Genomic DNA, 20,102 nt, shown 5'->3' on the forward strand with positions numbered 1-20,102 from the left:
AAACACACTAAACATGTCCATGCTACTCCTTATAGATCAGGAGATACCACTTCGACATATTTCCAATGCAATCCTATGAGAGGAGCAGCACTCACAGTAGTGAGAAACTAAATTAAGCTGTTTGTCACTACGAGGACATGGAACACATAAAGACACATGCCCTACTTTTTACATACACAGCACCTTCCCATAGGTCTATCTAGGTCCTACCTTGTGGGTCACTTAGGTGTAGGAAAAAGGGAGTTTAGGCCTTGGCAAGTAGTTTGACTTGCCATGTTAATGTGGCAGTAAACTGCAGACACAGACCCTGCAGTGGCAGGCAAGAGACCAGATTGAAAGGCTACTTCTGTGGGTGATGCAATCTGCAAGGTAGGCCCACTAGTAGCATTTAATTTACATACCCTGGGTACCACTTTACAAGAGACTTGCAGATAAGTTAAATAAGCTAAACAGGTGTAAGCCAGTCATACCAAGGTTTAGGGGAGGGAGCACATGCACTTTAACACTGATTAGCAGTGGTAAAGTGCCCAGTGTCCTTAAGCCAACAAAAAGAGGGTCAGAAAAGTAGGAGGAGAATGGCAAAATGTTTGGATATGACCCAGCAGAAAGGGCCCTTTCCAACAGGGTGGGATCCTTTTGTTGTATGTTTTCACTGTGTTACTGTTTGAAGTGTTGCACAAATACTTTACACATTTCCACTGAGTTACGTCTGACTCCTGTGTGGCAAGCTACACAAGTGTTGAGCACAGGTTAATTTAGTGTTTGCTTGTGACTTAACCCTGAGAAGAATTGTGGTTGCTGCTTGAGAAGGGTTTCACTCCCTCCTCAACCAATAGCCCAAACACCCTCCTTCCTTCTCTCTCCTTTCTCTCCCTTTAATTACCTGACTCTCACTTTCCATAACTTTCACTTACTCTGACTCTTGTTCCTTTCTCCCTTTCCAGTACCTTGCCCAATGCTCTTTCCATAGAAGGCTTAAAGTGTCCTTATGCTTTTTATGATATTGACCATAGAAAAAATCTTGAGTTGATACCTTAGACTGCCAAGTGTGTTTTAATTGGAGAAAGCCAGAAAGCTGCTATCTGTAGCTGTTTAAAGTAGGATATTTTTTTCTCGAAAGATTGCATTTTAAGTTAATTTTCTTATTTATGGGATCAAATTCTGTTGTTCGGGGAAAAAAAAAAGTTTGAGCCGTATGTGGCAGTAGATACACATGCTGTGTATACACCTGCCATTTAGTGTTGAGCCCGGATGTATGCGAGTTGTTTTTCTTTGCAGAAGTTTTTTCGAGTCACGAGGCAGTGTGACTACTCCTCTTGGCAATAATGTGCATGGTCATCGACTCCATTGTTATATTGTTATTTTTTTTTCTGCCATTGGGTTTGGATGTTTGCTCCTGTGCTCTGTGTTGACTCTGTCACAGTGCTCTTTTCAGTTCACATGGGTTCTTCCCTCCATCGGTCTTGTAGTTCGATCACGTCTTCCTTCCTTTCCGTCTCGGGTCGACGTGTGATTGCTCTGCTCAAGTGGGGCCCGATCGACTGCTGCCTCATCTGGGCTATGCCTGTCTGGGCCTACTCCTGTCTCTCCACCATGCCTCGATGGTGATAGACGGATGCCATTTCATTATTGTCCTTGCTGTCATGCAAAATATCCTCAGATGGACCTCCGTCAGGTCTGCAATGTGTGCCTGTTGCCAGAACACAATTAGGCCGCCTGCAGCACTTGCTGCTCCTTCCGCTCCAAAAAGAGACTTTGCGACAGCCTCGCTTGCCAACTTGTGATGTCACGTACGGGCGGAGATGACACCCTGGACCTCTTCGGTCCCAAGGACATCGAAGCTTTCTCCCCTGAAAAAAGTCCTGTCTCCGACCATGAGATCGAGGAACTGCTGCCAGCTCAGCAGTCTGTGTGTTCGGCACCGCCTCCCTCTCAACACTCCACTCATCACAAGCAGCCTTCAGTCAAAGGGCACTCGGCCACTGTGGAGCTCCAAAGACGGGCTTTCAGACCGGCTGCCTTCGGAGCATGCGCTCCACAGACAAACCACTCCAGATTCCCTGCCAATCTCTGGCTCAGCGCTGAAGAAACCTTTGAGACTGACACTTTGGCATCAGCTACCCTGACACTGTGCCGACCCTCGGCACCAACCACATCTGCCTCTGTTCCGATCAGAACCTCAGCAGCGTTGACAAGCAAATCCTATCCTGGGGCAGTCAAGCCGATTCTCCATAAGATGGAGGAACTCGACTCCAGGCAGCACCTAGTTATTGACACCCACATGGGCCACATCCCTTGCCCACCCTTTGGGCCCTGCTGCTCTGCCCGCGCAATATCAGCTGTTGTTTGAGGAGGTCTTGGATATTCCTTTTTCAGCAAAACAATGCAAGAAAGCAGATAAGGCTCCCTGTCCCATGCACCAGCTAATTCTGTCGGCTTTCTTGCATGATGGGATGGTGCCTCCTGGGAGAGATTGGAGGAGCTCCTCCAATACTTCCCACAAGAGCATAGGAAAAGGGATGAGAGTTTCTGAAGGCAAGCAGATATCCAACACCTCTTTTCGCTGTGCCCTTGACTCTGCTGATACCACTGCAAGAGGGATAAATCCCAATACTATTCTATCCTAGATATGCATGGCTCTGTATCTCTAGCCTTAATCCAGAAGTTCAGCAGAACCTGCTGAACATGCCCTTTGATGGTGAGCACCTCTTCCGTCTGCAAGTGGACCAAGCTTTAGAGCAGATTATAAAGGTTATGTAAATAGCCAAATCGATAGGGGCACTGCCAACACCCGCTTCCCACAGCTCCTTTCTCCCCACAGCTTCCTTACCGTGGATGCTTAAAGACCACCTTTCCTAAAAATCTCAACATTTTATCAACACACTCAGGGCCAGCTATCCCAGGGATTATTTTAGAGAGTCTTATAGGGGCAACAATTCCAGAGGCAGGGGCAAGAATAGCTCCCCAAAAGTAGCTACACCTGCCACCAAACCCTGACTTGCCTCTTGGAGCTCACTTTCACACCTCCCACTATTCCACCTCGCAAACACAGACTCTCACTGGAGCATCAAAGGTTCCTCAAGGAAGAGCACAAAGTCTTCCTCCTCAAAAGGACTATAAAACCTGTCCCCATTCAGCATGGCACTGGAGTGTACTCACTGATACCCAAAAAAAAGGGTCCTGGACCTCAGACCTGTAAATGAATATTTCCTGTCAGCATTTTCACATGGTGGCCCTTCAGGATATAATTTTGCTTCCCAGCAAGGCAACTTTATGGCCATGCGTGACCTAAAGGATGACTATTTCCACATACCAATGCATCCGGTCATTCGGCCATACTTCGCCTCCAGGTTCCCACACCTACAGTCCAGAAGCAATGCACTATGGATGAACTGGTCATGGATATTTACGGCTTTTCTCCTCTTCCTCTTCTTCCATTTGTGGTTCGGAGGCTTTAGCAGACTTCGCTCATGCTTTTCCTGGTGGCACCTACATTGACCCTTCAGCCCTGGTTCACAACTCTACTCCAACTCTCACTGGTTCTGCACAAGAGGATCCTCAACGAGCCAGACCATCTCACAGAGAAATCATGGAGAAATGAGGCATCCATGTTCCAGGTCCTTCAACCTTGCGATCTAGCTCCTGGGATCATAGAAATTGGTTACCTTAATTTTCCATCTAAATGCATGAGCATCTTCAAGGAAGCGCACAGACCTACCACTTGTGCCTGCTTTGAGACCAAGCAGAAGAGATTTGGCTTCTACTGTCACTCAATAGAAACTGACCCGTTAAAAGCCACAGTACAAGTCATTGTCTGTTACTTAATCCACTTGCAGGTTTCTGGGCTACCTTTTACCTCCATACCATTACATATATCCGCCGTGGCTTCCTACCTTCAGAATTAACAACACATCTCTCTCGTCAGGGTACCGATCATTAAATCGTTCATGGAGGGTCTCAAAACGGTCATTCCTGCCCAGGTCCTACCATCATCCTCATGGAATCTCAACATTGTACTCTCATGACTCATGGGTGCTCCATTTGAGCCCTTCCCCACCTGCCTCCTCAGTTGCTCTCTTGGAAGGTGGCATTTCCAGGTGCTGTCACCTCACTCATATGTGTCAGTGAGCTTCAAGCATTAACCCTGGAGGAACCTTGCTTCCAAGTATGTAAAGATAGGGTTGTCCTCTGCAACAACCCCAAATTATTTTCTAAGGTATTGTCTCACTTCCACTTTAATCAGTCTATTGCCTTTCCTATTTTTTTCTCACAACCTGATTCAGTTGCTCTCCATACTCTGGATGTAAAACAAGCACGCATGTACTATGCTGATACAACCAGACCATTTAGAAGGACACAACAGCTTTTTGTTGTTTTCTCTGAACCCCACAAAGGGAAGGCTCTAAGTCAGGCATTGCCAGGTGGATAGTTAAATGCATCCAGACATGCTGTGCTAAAGCCAAGAGGACTCTAACCACTCCTCCTAGAGCACACTCTTCTAGGAAATAGGAGCCTATTTGGCCTTCCTAGGGAACCTCCCTGTAGCCGGTACATGCAAATCATCCACCTGGTCCACGCCACACACTTTCACAAAACATTACTGGGTGGATGTCCTAGCCCTCCAACAAGCTAATGTTGGCTAGGCAGCTCTTTGCACACTCTTTCAATGTGCTGCAACACCCACAGGCTAGCCACCACTTTGGGATGGACTGCTTTACAGTCTATGCACAGCATGTGTATTTAGAGGCACACATGCCTTGAAGGAAAGTATTACTTACCCTGTAAGCATCTGTTCGTGGCATGTAGTGCTGTACATTCATATGCACCCACCCACCTCCGCAGATGCCTATAGCCATTGCAGTGTCTCATATTATCACTTTTTCCACTTATGCATGGACATCTCTTTATGTGTGGCTTTCTTTTAATCCCATCCTCCCCACTGTGCTGTGAAACAATCTGACAATGGAGTTGATGACCATGCTCATTATCGCCAAAAGGAATCAAACTACCTTGTGACTTGAAAGACGTCTTTGAAGAAAAACAACTTGCATGCATCCAGGCCCCACACTAGATGCCAGGAGTATGCACAGCATGTGGATCTACAGCACTACATGCCACAAACAGATGTTTATAGGGTCATTATATAACATTACATTATGTGTTACCCAAAAATAATAAACAGTGTAACAAGCTGCACAAGTTGCAGATAACTGTAAACTGTTCTAATTATATTTGGTAGTATAGTCTTCCATAAAATGAGAAAAATATTTGTGTTTAATAAACATCACAACATAGTTTGTTGACCATGATGGTCATTCCTGCAGATATAACTATGCCCATGCTTATTTTGGATTTGGACAAAGCATGAGAAAAGCAAGTCTTTCTTCCAAAGAAGCCCCACTCAAGCATGGCCCCTTTTGAATACCTGGCAGTAGTAATCTCTGCCTTCACAATAAATATTTTAAAATTGACAGGGCAAAACAATATAGGGCCTCATTGCCGCCCGCCAGGATGCCGCCCTCCAAAATACCGCGCCGCGGTCAAAAGACCGCGGCGGGTATTACAAGTTTTCCCCTGGGCTGGCGGGCGGTTGCTGAAAAACCGCCCGCCAGCCCAGGGGAAAACGACCTTCCCACGAGGATGCCGGCTCGTAATCGAGCCGGCGGAGTGGGAAGGTGCAACGGGTGCAGTGGCACCCGTCGCGTATTTCAGTGTCTGCAAGGCAGACACTGAAATACTTTGCGGGGCCCTCTTACGGGGGCCCCTGCCGTGCCCATGCCATTGGCATGGGCACGGCAGGGGCCCCCAGGGGCCCCGCGACCCCCCCTACCGCCATCCTGTTCATGGCGGCTTTCCCGCCATGAACAGGATGGCGGTAGGGGGGGGCAGAATCCTCATGGCTGCGGAGCGCGCTCCGCAGCCATGGAGGATTCACACGAGCAGCGGAAAGTCAGCGGGAGACTGCTGACTTTCCGCTTCTGACCGCGGCTGAACCACCGCGGTCAGAATGCTCGTTGGAGCACCGCCAGCCTGTTGGCGGTGCTCCCGTGGTCGGTGGCCCTGGCGGCCACCGGCCGCCAGGGTCAGAATGACCCTCATAGTGTGGAGCAATACATTATTCACAACAGTTCTCAACTCAAAGATGCATCGGGTAATAGCTGGGTTAATGTTAGTTTTCATTATCTACTTTGTTACTGTTGATTGGTTGCCCCCCCTCCAGATTTTTTGTTTTCCACTTTATCCCCTAGAACTATGGCCTAATTAAAATGCAGGAAAATAGAAAGTGAGAAATGGTTTTGATGCATGTCTTGTTGAGTTGCCTTGGCAGGCCTCAAAATCATATCAAAATCATAAAAATGTTAGCAGATGTGCAGGTCTAATGACTTGAATAATCTACTCGACCTAACTATATAATGCCCTTGACCCATAAACTGGTCTCAAACTGTGTGATCTATGGCAAATATTTTCTTTTACAGAATCACCTTTTTCTTTATTATCACATATGAGAGCACCTTGAAGGATGATTTCAACTTGTCTGCTGCACAAAAAACACTTTTTGTTTATTTATTAGACTAAACTTTAGCTCCATGTATAATAAGAATTTGGCCCATATATAGGGTACACATGAGCCCTGATTTGCCTCTTGGTACACTAATAGCATTGTCATCAGGGTGGGGGGTAGGAATATTTCTTATTCCATGTTTAATAACTCTCAGTTTTAATAAATATATTATTAAAATATGAAGTGGTTGTGCACTGTCCTTTACAGACTGCACATTTTCCATTGAAATGGCTATAAACTTTGACACTTACTTGCAGTTTTACTGATAAAACTATAAAGCCTACAAACAATGTGTGGAAATTGGGTTTCAGCAAAAATGTTTATCTTTTGCACATCAGAAAGTAAAGTGTTCTGATTTGTTTTGATTGAAATAAAATATTTATTTCCATTACACAGAATTATAATAAAATATTGCTCTCCAAGCTACTGAAATATAATTTGAAATATTTGTATAGTTCATTTACAAAATCTTTAAACATGTTTTTGGAAAAAATACCCTGACTTCCTTTCATTTCACACTCTCTGTACAGCACAATTGTCAGACATTTGACTTTACAAAATCGTGTAACTTTACAGTCGGAGAAAGAAAAGTAAGTTTAAGTCCACCAGGATAAAATAAGAAGCAAATTGTAAGAAGACAAACATTGATAGTTGACCTGTGTCTTTGAGCGCACAGCAAATGTGACAAGATGAAAACCAAATTTAAAGCCATCTTGCTCATTCACTTTTTGAACAAACATAACATCTGTTCTTTGTCAGCTCTTCAGAACCGACTCTTAAGCCCTAAAAATAGCTCAGCCTGAAACAACCTGACATGCCATAGCAAGTGGGCAAATAGATTTCTCAAAGCCTGCTAAGGGTATGCACTTCCTTCCACTACAACATCCTACATATGAGATTGCTTCCAGTCACAGGCATTTTTTGATCATACTTCTTTGTTCATTCCTTATTTTAAAACTAAGTCACTTGAGAAGCTCATGAAAGGTATTGGTATATATCTCTTAGTAGTACATACCAATTAAAATCATTTGTCCATAATTTAAACAAAAGTTACTAAAAGAGAGGATTAAGAGTTAGGTATGTATACTCAAAAATTAGGGGGTAAACAGAAAAATGTAACAAAAAAGTAAAAATGTATGACGTTTATAACCCGAGAAAAGTGACATCAAAAGTTTAGTAGTAAGAAGCAGATTTAGAGATTGACAAAGACCTGGAGGATAGAACTAACTATTATCATCTAAAATATTGCATCATGAGAAGGATAGTAAACATTTGAGAAAATATTCAGTGGGACAGAAAGAAAATAAATTCACATGGGACAGAAAGAAAATAAATTCACAAGGCATAGGGTAGTAACTGAGAACATAGAAAGTGACTCTATAGGAATCTTTTTGTCCTGAGCAGATAAGAAAAGTACTTCAGGGACTTGCATGACCATTTGTCATCCCATTCAATCTGTGACATATTTTTAAATATTTTATATAGACTTGTTTTGTTAAGTGCAAACTCAATAATGAACTAAAAGGGTGATGTTCTGTTCTGTGCAATAAATTACACTATTTGTAGAACATGGACAACACTACAGATCTCTTTAGCATAGTACATATTGGTTCATGCTAGAGAAATTAGCCCTGTGACACCCAAGACGACTGTAGACAACTGATATATAGCGCATGAAAAGGTTAATTGATACTTTCTGTCTGTGGGTGCCTGATGACTTTGGTGGGTATTAGTGTTCCATTTTTTTGCCACAAATATATCACTTATTAAAATATTATCTTAAGGAACAATTTGTGATGTTTTGGTTTAACTGCCAATAGTAACTTTTATTATGTGCAATCTCAAATGGACTGTACTACTCTAGAAATTTTTCAGAAGGAAAACTGCACGGGATCTCCTACCTGTTAAACCAGTGGACATTGCTGTCGAGCCTTGGTGGGTGGTGCAGGCTGGCTATATCACTGAAGATGACATTAAGGTATGTCTTATTAGTTTTTTGGTGTTTTATTTAAACAACCTGTGTTTTAGTGGGAGTTGTGTCACAAACCTGTTGCAGGAAATGACTGGTTCTTTTATAGCAATTCTATAAGTTTGAATTTGGGGAGGCAGTTTCAATATCCCAGTTGTATATTCAAATATCAATGTTTACATCTCACACTCAGATGTTAATCTATCTTCTTTGGACCTCTATGATTATTTTTAATTAAGTACAGATGCATTTGTAAGTACCTTCCATAAGCCAGTGATGGCACATTGCTCAGGTGTGTAAAAAAATGCAGGTACAGTGAGAAAGTTAGACACTGTAAAAGCTTTGTTACTGTGTATACATTTATTATTATGCATTAATGAAGTCTCTCTGGCCCAAGGACTCTCTAACTCTGAAGGTAGGGGACAGTTCAACAGTCTGTTGAATGAGCATTTTGCACCCCAACTCCCACTGGGTATGTTGGGGAGAGTGAGGAATCTTTATTGAGACAAGTTCAGTGACAATTCTGGTGGCGACCCCTGGTAACTGTGTGTTAAGGAGTGTGCTAGTGGCAGCAGCGTGGACAGTTTGGGGGTTCCAGATGTCAGGGAGGGCACTGACGTCACCTGTGTGTTCTGTGGTCTGCTTTTCCTATGAGGCAGTGGCTGGACATTGGACAGTGCTGCATGTCCAGCTCAGCTGTCTGAAGATTACAGTGGTGCTCTGTTTCCATTCTGCCTTAGTCCCAGTGTTTCTGCCTGAGATGGCATTTGCAGCAATCAAAGTTAGAACATAACTGCCTCTGTATTGTCTTTTCACGGACCATTTGTCATCATTACCAACCCTTTGTATTCTCTTTCATGCAAGATTGGTATATCCTATGATATTTGAACTTCCCAGTATGAGTTAGCTATTGCAGATTTTTTCACTTCCTGTTCATATTATATCTAAGAACGCTTGCACTGAAATTGATGAATTGCAGTGTATTCAAAGCCAATGTCCATTACATTCATCATCCATTTTTTAGCCTTAGTTTGTACCCTATTTTTCGGCAGCGTCGTTCCCCTGACTCTTCTCTCTACTCAGGGTTTCGGCTGAGTCTGGTGCCTTGTGATGCTGTCTTGCGACTACTTTCACTATCAAGTGCAGCAGGATTGCTTAGGAGTTTTTTTTCTGGTGTGTGGCTTTTTCCTCTTTTGAATGCACTTATAGTAGGTACTGGTTACATTTCCGGTATCTGGACTATGCAGTGTGTTACCATAGCTACATTAAAGGGGTACATTTGTTTTTATGAACAAATCTGCATATTTTGCTTGAGGTTCAGAGGTTGATTCTATCCCTGACCAAATCTGTCTCCCTGTCTCCCTGTCTTTTAGCTATACTGGGTTGAAATATATTAAGAAGCAATTCTGGAATCTTGAGTATGTAAAATGTGGAATTTATGGCCTCTGATCCAGCTGCTTCACTGTCTGCATATGGTTAGGTCAAAATGTTTTTGCTCGTAATTCAATTGTGGGATCTGTGCTAGTTTCATATAGTGTTCACTGGTATCCAGTTAGATATTGAGTCTGTCTTCCAAATTCCAACTGTTTCTGGAATCACGCCAAAGGAACCATTGTCTATTTGCGATTAATACTCTGGTTAGAAGGAATGCAGGGTGCCTCAGTTTCTTGCATATGTACAAAAATGTCTTGTAAACATGAGCACAAACTGGCAATATTTTCTGTTAAATATAATTTCATAACTGGTTGTACTATATAGTAGGTAGTTCCATAGGCCAAAGTTACTCTACACCTAATGCTGCCATAATCTGTTAAGTTGATTAAAGTTAAGTTGTGCCTGGAATCTCTCTTGGAACTCTATGACAGGGTATTATATATTCAGGATTGATTTTGTGCTTCCAAACGTTGTCTTAAATCTGGATTCGTGGCACTTTTAGCTGTTCTTCATGAGATCCAGTCCCTGTAAAAACTTTTGAGTTGGTAATATATTTCTTCAAGACTAATATTTATTTATTTTTGCCACCTCTCCTCTTTGCCATAGCCATTCTTATTTTCTCTGTTATTTTTGTCACTAAGCATACATGTCCTGTAATACGTGTTAATATATCTGTCTGTTTAACCTGCATTCAAAGTAGCACTGAGGATGTGTTGGTCTTCGATTTTCCCCTGCCTTACATTTCTAACATCTGAGACCTCTATTCCTTATATGTGCACCAGTAGGAGCATTTTATTGCTGTCCATACTTTTTATATTTTACAACCTCCACCTTTGCATTAGATAATATTGTATACAGTGGATACCATTTATAATAGGGACATAATAAATAACAACACCTGGTAATCTTAACACTGCCTACATTTTCAAAATATGATATCAACTCAGTTTATAAAAGTTTGTATTCAATAGAAACTGTGCAAAAATGCAAGAACGAAGGGAGGTGTTTTTTTAATAAATTTGTATTTGTAATCACATCACATTGTTTGTTTTTTCTTTTGAAAGATTTGCAGTTCACCTGAAAAAAAGGCGATTGACAAGATCATTGACACAGGTCCTCAACTTGCTGGTTCTTTAGAGAACAATGTGGTTCACAGTAAGTGCTTCACAATTATATCGGGGAATTTGATGACAGACATTTTCCTCACTAAACTTTTATTGGGCTAACTGTAATGCAACAATGGTACAACTCCTTAGCTGTCTGCGTCCAGAAGTCCCCTCCTTTTAATGACAGTGGTATACTAATCAGGATTCAAAGCTGCAAAGTACCATTGCCAGCTGAAGAGGTGGATCTCTGAGTCTCCATAAGCTAGTGCATCGTATCATCACTGCATAATATTTTCACTAAGTTCAATAAAAGGTATGAAATAATCCCGGAACTGTGACTTTTACCCTGGGGTCTGCAGACCCCTGGGTGTTGGTGACTCCTAGTCCGGGGATCCGTCACTGTTTAGAAAATGAAGTGATATTGGCAGATGAAGAAGGTTTCAGGATATAATGAAGTGTAAAATGTGTAAACCTGTGTAAGTGTGAAGGCATTTGAAATTTGTTGCTAAAAATGGCGTTGGTATATTTAGGTTGGTTAGTGGGAGCAAAACAAGTACAATAGACAGAATCTGGTCTGGGCAATTGGTGACCTAAATTGGTTAGAATGTTATAGTAAATTGTAGTACAGTATGCACATACGAAGGGAGAGCATGAAGTAGGAGCAAAAAATACAAAGTGATATGCCAGAGTCTACAACACCACTTTGCCTTTTAGGAATAAAACAATCCTTAGAAAATCTCTAACATTCTTATGAAAATGTTTATTTTTGTATTTGTTATTGTTTCTGATTCATATACGGTATTTCATAATTTGTATGTTTATTTTATGTGTACTTGTTGCCACATTTTTGTGTATTGTGTTGAGGTTCAAATTTTAGAAATTGCGTAGGCCGGGGGTGTACCTGTCTTCTATTTGTGATTCATTGGCGTCCACAGAAGTCAAGGGGTTATGAATCTTGTCTTAGAATGTTTGGCTTAGATTACAACTGTGCTTATCTTTTGTTTCCCATTACTAAGGTGGAATAATAGTTATTCCCCGTGAAATTATGATTTGTTGTTCCACAAACTTCCTTTGTACTATGAAGCTATAGACATCCGAAATCTCAACTCAAGTACCACCAATATCTGTTGCAGAGCCTTAACAAGCCACCAAGTCTTCAGTGGGATTGTTGCATGCATTAAACCGTTATAATTCAGGGCTGGATTGATGTTTTGAAGGAAACATTTTAAAGTGAATAGGATGTAATGTTTTTGCAGAGTTAACTTCATTTGTATTTTTTTATACTGGCTTTCAGTTTGGCGTCTTTTTGCTTTTTAGGCCTATACAACAAGGGATTTATTTACCTTGATGTTCCAATATCAGATGACAGTTGCATAGCAGGTAAGTATTCCTTTTGTAGCAGTTTGTGATATCGGGACACAGTTACTGCTATTTTTAAGTGAGACAAATGAGTTAGATACCAAAAGTTCTTCGGTTTTGTTAAAGCAAGAAGTTGCCAGGTTGATGTATAGTTAAATATGAAATGTACAGCAGCTGAATACAGTGTGAAACCACATTATGCAGTATAACGAGGTGGGCAAAAGAGGTTAGCAGCTGGTGATCCTAATAGTGAGAGGGATTGAAAATGATACTATGGCTAAAGGGATAGCCCGTCAAGAGATAGTCCTTGTAGAATCATGCAAACCAAACCATGTACATGCACATTTGCAGACTTCTAACAACATCCACTCTGCAATAAAATCTGAATTTTGGGGTATTGGAAACTATATGTGCTTGTAGATCTGCTGTTTTTTTTTTTTTTAGCCTTTGTGAAGGAGCCATGCTGTGATTTCCCTTGGGGAGAAATTCATTCTTTAGCTCCTTTTTTCTTTGTTTCTGCTTCAGAAGAACTTCACTGTAATGCACAAAGTCACTTGATTAGATTTTAAAAAGGTCTCTAGGGTTAAAATGTGGTTAATATTTTGTTCTTCTTGATCAATTAATCTTGATATGGTCTTTCCTTTTTTAAGTGCCCCCACTCGAAGGTTTTGTGATGAATCGACTTCAAGGTGATTACTTTGAAACACTTCTTTACAAGATATTTGTCTCTATTGATGAACATACAAATGTGGCAGAGGTAAGTTATGTGTGATATATCCATGGTTGGGACAGGGTTGCAAAATTAAAATATTCTGAAATTAAGCAGTTTGATCTCCAAATATAAATTTAGTTAACTTGTTGAATGATTTAAGGCATAATATGATAAGATTGATTGGTACCCATCTCTGTTCTCTATAAAATACTTTACTTTTCATGACCTAAAATTGTACTGGTAGGATGCTTAGGTCTGTGATTGTAAATACATAATAATTGATACTTTAGATTTACTCTTCCTTACTCTGCCATAAACATTTGCTAACTGTTTTATATATAGTTATCTGATAGGCAAGGTATGTTTATATTGTAACTTTCATTTTGTTGTTCAGCTTTATTTGAAAGGAATTAATATCTGTTGAATTGCACAGCTGTTTTACTTCTGCTGGATCTTCTTGCCATCATGGCCAGTGGTGGTTGATTGAGGATGTAAGTTTTCTGTTCACAGTGTGTACTGTGCCCACTTAGGTTCTGCATAGTATGCTTCTTCTGCCCTGTAATTTGCCTGCAATGCATTCCAAACATTTATTATAAAAGCCAATTCACTTCATGTGCATACACCTATCCTAAATGAATATTGTGTAGCTCAACCCCCTCTTGTACTGTCCATTCCTGCCTAGGTACCTGCTGATTGCCCCACATTTGTTACCATCTTCACTTTGCCTTTCTGTAGCCCATATTTCCCACTAAGGTTTAAGCATTACCCTTGGGATCCTTAGACTGTAGTCATGGTTAACATATAGATGGGCTGTTTTGCCCCAAGGGGTTCTGCGCGGTATAAAAAAGACAACAGCAGCAAAGCCTGAGTTGGCCATGATATCACTCAAAACCCTGACGTGAAAAACATCCCAGTTATTTATTTTTTACCCATCTATAATTGCATATTATGGATAGTGCCCAAAGTCACCTGCCCCTCTGTTCAGCTGGTAGTCAGGGCAGAAGAATAATGGGAAACTATACATAACATGACATCTTCTTCCTTCCCCAAATGTGAACAGAAACAAAACTGACCATCTGCTGTTCACCCTCACTACTCTGTGCATTTGCACCTCTAAGCTTCAGGATTTATGCTCCGAGCCAGTGCTTCTCCGACAGGCTTTCAAAGACCACAGCAAGAGCAGCCTGGAATTCTTTATGACGTAGCAACAGTGTATAACAAGTTCTGTTGCTACGCCATAGCAGTGAATTACTGAATTTAGAATCCAATTATTTTCACAAATGGCTCTCAGAGAGCCATTCTTAACAAATATATAATAAACTGTGAAAGGAAAAGAATTCCAAAAATGTGTTGAATGTTTGCTGGAATGTTTTTTTTCCTGCAATACGCAAGTAGTCTGAGTGCAGAACCAACTCCATCTTTGTTTTTGGTCAGTTTGTATTAAGGTTTTATTTAGTTGTATTGTTTATTTGTTCGTTTTGTATTGTTCTAGTGACAGAAATTCAAATCCTTTGCTGTCAAATAAAAAAGAGCAGTGGGTTGGAAACTCTTCCTGGAAGTGGTGTCCGTATTTGCACATCAAGTTCTATGGATCCTCTTAGCCTAATGACTGCTTCTCACAATTCACTGCATATCTATAATTTTGTATCTCTCTGATATGAGACTGATTGAGAAGGTCCTTTTTAATTAAGAGTGATTATTAGGCACCGAGGTCAGTCTTGAGTAAACGGTGTTGTTAGTTTCATAGATTTCAGTAATGATGATAACTAAATAGGTTTCAGGAGTGATTTTACTAGCAGTGTTTAGTACATTTCACGATTGTTTGCTATTTTGAAGATGGTTAGCAACTGTTTTCAATTAAATTTTTTTGACAGTAACTTACAAGTAAATGAATTGCGCTCCCAGCTCGCAACATTTTCAGGCCTGTGAGCATGTCATGTATATGGATTCCTTAGAAAGCTTTTTAAGTATTCCTCCATTGGAAAGAGTTGGGGAATCGATTAACTTGGTTTTGCAGACATTGAACTCAATCCGATTGAGGCTTCCAGATATTCTCTTGTTTTTTGTTATTATGTTCACCCAGTTATGGCGCTTGCTGTCATTGGGCAAACCTGCAGGGCTATGACGAGTATGCCCCATAACACCGTGCACAGTGGCAACCCAGAACCTCACTTGCAGCCTAAAATCAGAAAGTCTGCAGACAACTCTCAGTACTATACTATGTACAAAATGGTGCAATCCTCTAAACCCAGAGTACTAGGGTGTAAATAAACACTATGCATAAATAATACTGCAGGTATAAAATAATAATGAAATCTTAATTTGGTAAACAATTATGAACAGATATTATAAATACATTAAAATATGTTTGAGAGTGTGGGCATTTGCAGTTTTCTATGTGAAATAACATGCAGATTACTCCAGCATTTTTTAAAGTAATTGTTATATATATTATGTAAAAAATTGATGTAAAAGCATTATTGTGAAACATAGCCTACTTTGTCCAATTGACGTGATTATTGCATTTGAATAGGGGGAGCAGTAGTAGGAAACAAAATCAATGTAGAAAAAGTAAACAAAAAGCAAATCCTGTATATTTGGCAAATGCATGGTATACTGTCTTATGAGCTGTGTGGGATCCACTCAATTATTTAGAGTTATTTGTATGGCAAACGCTGCTTGCTTTTGACAAATGTTCATATACATAAAGATTTTATATTCATTGTTATGGGATCTTAAGGCAGTATCTCACAGGTGAGTGTTTCAATAATACTGACTAAAGGTGTGGTGTCTTGTTTGTGTGCTGGGATGTATGCTACATATGGTTTGTGTTTTTTTATAAATCTACATATTTTGCTTGAGGTTGAGGGGTTTATTTACTCCCTGACAACATCTGTCTCCACTGCTTTTTAGCTGTTTTAGATAAACATTTATTTGCAGCAGTTCTGGAATCTTGAGTATTCAAACAGTTGAATTCATCGCCTTTGAACAGCTTTTTACAGTCCTCATTTGGTTAGGTCAGAAATGTTTTCTCATAATTTAATTGTGGGATCTGGTGCTACTTTCATATCATTACTACTGGGATCCAGCCAGAAGTAAACCTCTTTGTGATAGTCTGCAGTGTTTTTGATCACCATAAATCTTCCTTATCTTCTCTGCTGGTTTGACCATCAGCTGAGTGTTTTGTTTTAAGTACTTATCGTCATATCAATTCCCTTTTGTACGTTTTGGTTTCACATATATTTTTTGCAGTTCAGTTCATCTAACCCACTGAGAACTATGTTTTCAAATGTTGAAATCATGTTGCTAATTGCAAGTTAGGCATGTTATCACCTCTGGGTCAGCATTATACTAAGCTGGTGGGACAAAAGAATGTCTAACATTATAGGCTGTGTTTTTTTTTTTTTTTTTTAAGCTCTAGTGACTACATTATAAAGATCATTTTGTTTTTAGCCTCTGGCCATATACAGCTTGGCTGTCTGCAGACCTATTGCTACCAAAATGTTAACATGTACATAGTGTGAGCCTAGGCTATGCCACAGAGCAGTATTTATTTTGCATCTCATGCAATTGGCTGTTCGTATGCTTCAGCCTTCCATTACACTGCTTAAAGGACAATTTTCTGTCATCAGAGTACCATCAGTCATCACATATTTAACTCATAGGTGCTATATGCAATCAAAATATATGTATATTTATTTTTTGAGTTGTACAATCCTGACCCTATGATGGCAGTCTATTGTGTTTTACATGACTCTGCGCTGATCCCCAGGATTTTAACATAAGACTAGGTCTCCACCTCTCTAGACGTCTGGCACCCATTTCCCACTCATTTATGTTTGCTGGGTACCCCTAATTCTGATTGCAATTGTAGTAAGTTGGCTCTGTATGTACTATTTCAAAGTAACAAATAGCATGCACCCCTTAGAGGTAAGATAGTGGCAAAAAGAGATAATTCTAATGCTCTATTTTGTGGTAGTGTGGTCGAGCAGTAGGCTTATCAGAGGGTAGTGTTAAGCATTTGTTGTACACATACAGTCAATAAATGAGGAACACACACTCAAAGACAATTCCAGGCCAATAGGTTTTTATATAGAAAAATATATTTTCTTAGTTTATTTTTAGAACCACAGGTTCAAGATTTACAAACAGTACTTTAAATGAAAGGTATTTCACTCAGGTATCTTAGGAACTTTGAATCATCACAATAGCATGTACAGTTTTGGCAAAAATGGCAATAAGCTATTTTAAAAATGGACACTGTGCAAAAATCAACAGTTCCTGGGGGAGGTAAGTTTTTGTTAGATTCACAGGTAAGTAAAGCACTTACAGGGTTCAAAGTTGGGTCCAAGGTAGCCAACCGTTGGGGGTTCAAGGCAACCCCAAAGTTACCAGACCAGCAGCTCAGGGCCGGTCAGGTGCAGAGGTCAAAGTGGTGCCCAAAACGCATAGGCTTCAATGGAAATAGGGGTGCCCCGGTTCCAGTCTGCCAGCAGGTAAGTACCCGTGACTTCGGAGGGCAGACCAGGGGGGTTTTGGAGGGCACCGGGGGAGACACAAGCAGGCACAGAAAGTACACCCTCAGCGGCACAGGGGCGGCCGGGTGCAGAGTGCAAACAGGCGTCGGGTTTGTAATAGGATTCAATGGGGAGACCCGGGGACTCTTCAGCGATGCAGGCAAGGGGGGGGGGGGCTCCTCGGGGTAGCCACCACCTGGGCTAGGAAGAGGGTCACTTGGGGGTCGCTCCTGCACTGGAGTTCGGTTCCTTCAGGTGCTGGAGGCTGCGGGTGCAGAGTGGTTTCCAGGCGTAGGGTTCCTTGAAGCAGGCAGTCGCGGTCAGGGGGAGCCTCTGGACTTCCTCTGCAGGCGTCGCTGTGGGGGCTAAGGGGGGTCAACTCTGGCTACTCAAAGGCTCGCAGTCGCCGGGGAGTCCTCCCTGTAGAGTTAGTTTTCCGCAGGTCGAGCCGGGGGCGTCGAGTGCAGAGTGGATATTCTCACGCTTCCAGCGGTAAACGTGTGGTCTTTAAAAGTTGCTTCTTTGTTGCAAAGTTGCAGTTTTGTTGAACAGGGCCGCTGTCCTCGGGAGCTTCTTGGTCCTTTTAGATGCAGGGTAGCCCTCTGAGGCTTCAGAGGTCGCTGGACCCTGTGGGATGCGTCGCTGTTGCAGTTTTTCTTGAAGTGGGGAGACAGGCCGGTAGGGCTGGGGCCAAAGCAGTTGGTGTGTCTGTCTTCTCTGCAGGGCTTCAGGTCAGCAGTCCTTCGTCTTCAGGTTGCAGGAATCTATCTTCCTAGGTTCTGGGGGCCCCTAAATACTCAATTTAGGGGTGTGTTTAGGTCTGGGAGGTTAGTAGCCAATGGCTACTAGCCCTGAGGGTGGCTACACCCTCTTTGTGCCTCCTCCCGGTGGGGAGGGAGTCGTATCCCTAATCCTATTGGGGGAATCCTCCATCTGCAAGATGGAGGATTTCTAAAAGTCAGAGTCACCTCAGCTCAGGACACCTCAGGGGTTGTCCTGACTGGCCAGTGACTCCTTGTTTTTCTCATTATCTCCTCCGGCCTTGCCGCCAAAAGTGGGGGCCGTGGCCGGAGGGGCGGGCATCTCCACTAGCTGGGATGCCCTGGGGCGCTGTAACAAAGGGGGTGAGCCTTTGAGGCTCACCGCCAGGTGTCACAGTTCCTGCAGGGGGAGGTGAGAAGCACCTCCACCCAGTACAGGCTTTGTTCCTAGCCACAGAGTGACAAAGGCACTCTCCCCATGTGGCCAGCAACATGCTTGGTGTGTGGCAGGCTGGTAAAACTAGTCAGCCCACACTAGAAGTCGGGTATGTTTTCAGGGGGCATCTCTAAGATGCCCTCTGGGTGTATTTCACAATAAAATGTACACTGGCATCAGTGTGCATTTATTGTGCTGAGAAGTGTGATACCAAACTTCCCAGTTTTCAGTGTAGCCATTATAGTGCTGTGGAGTTCGTGTTTGACAGACTCCCAGACCACATACACTTATGGCTACCCTGCACTTACAATGCCTAAGGTTTTGATTAGACATTGTAGGGGCATAGTGCTCATGCACCTATGCCTTCACCTGTGGTATAGTGCACCCTGCCTTAGGGCTGTAAGGCCTGCTAGAGGGGTGACTTATCTATGCCATAGGCAGTGCGAGGTTGGCATGGCACCCTGAGGGGAGTGCCATGTCGACTTAGTCATTTTCTCCCCACCAGCACACACAAGCTGGCAAGCAGTATGCATATGCTGAGTGAGGGGTCCCCAGGGTAGCATAAGAGATGTTGCAGCCCTTAGAGACCTTCCCTGGCATCAGGGCCCTTGGTACCAGGGGTACCAGTTACAAGGGACTTATCTGGGTGCCAGGGTTTTGCCAATTGTGGAGACAAAGGTACAGTTTAGGGAAAGAACGCTGGTGCTGGGGCCTGGTTAGCAAGCCTCAGCACACTTTCAAATCATAACTTGGCATCAGCAAAGGCAAAAAGTCAGGGGGTAACCATGCCAAGGAGGCATTTCCTTACACCAATCCACTGCTGCATTTTAGCACACTCAGTGCTTAATTTGAGCTAGTGACTTCCTGTGAGAGCCAGCAGAACTCATTTTTGGGGACCAGCCCATATTTCTCTGCATTAGATATTGACCGTGAGTAAGGGGGAAGGGAAACACAGATTGGAAAGATGGAGGAAGAGAAAGTCTGCAAAACCATCACAAAGTTAGAAAGCCGGAGCCAGCAAGAGCGAGAAAAAGGGGCAGGGAGTGTCTCGTAGTGGATTTAGGATGACCAACTTTTGTACTAGGTACGCAGATGTTTAATTGCGTGGCTGCCAGCTTCTGAGCAGAGTTTTGGGCACAGGCATTCCTTCTTTCACAAATTAAGCACTGAGTGCACTCAGTAAGCACGTGGCCTCTGCTTCAGTGTATCAATCTAAAACGCCACCCTGATGTCTTCATTTCATTAG

The 20,102-nt window shown here is 42.2% G+C and overlaps 1 protein-coding gene across 1 annotated transcript in view; it reads left to right on the forward strand.

Annotated features, from left to right (window-relative positions):
- FAM91A1 (family with sequence similarity 91 member A1) overlaps positions 1 to 20,102 on the forward strand; it is a 253,107-nt gene that overhangs the window by 75,274 nt on the left and 157,731 nt on the right. The window contains exons 6-9 of the mRNA XM_069220714.1: positions 8,427 to 8,540; positions 11,030 to 11,120; positions 12,389 to 12,451; positions 13,081 to 13,187. Of these exons, the coding sequence (XP_069076815.1) occupies positions 8,427 to 8,540; positions 11,030 to 11,120; positions 12,389 to 12,451; positions 13,081 to 13,187 (375 nt within the window). The remainder of the gene's footprint in view (positions 1 to 8,426; positions 8,541 to 11,029; positions 11,121 to 12,388; positions 12,452 to 13,080; positions 13,188 to 20,102) is intronic.

This window comes from Pleurodeles waltl, chromosome 2_2 (assembly GCF_031143425.1).
Source record: "Pleurodeles waltl isolate 20211129_DDA chromosome 2_2, aPleWal1.hap1.20221129, whole genome shotgun sequence".
Classification (NCBI taxonomy): Eukaryota; Metazoa; Chordata; class Amphibia; order Caudata; family Salamandridae; genus Pleurodeles; species Pleurodeles waltl.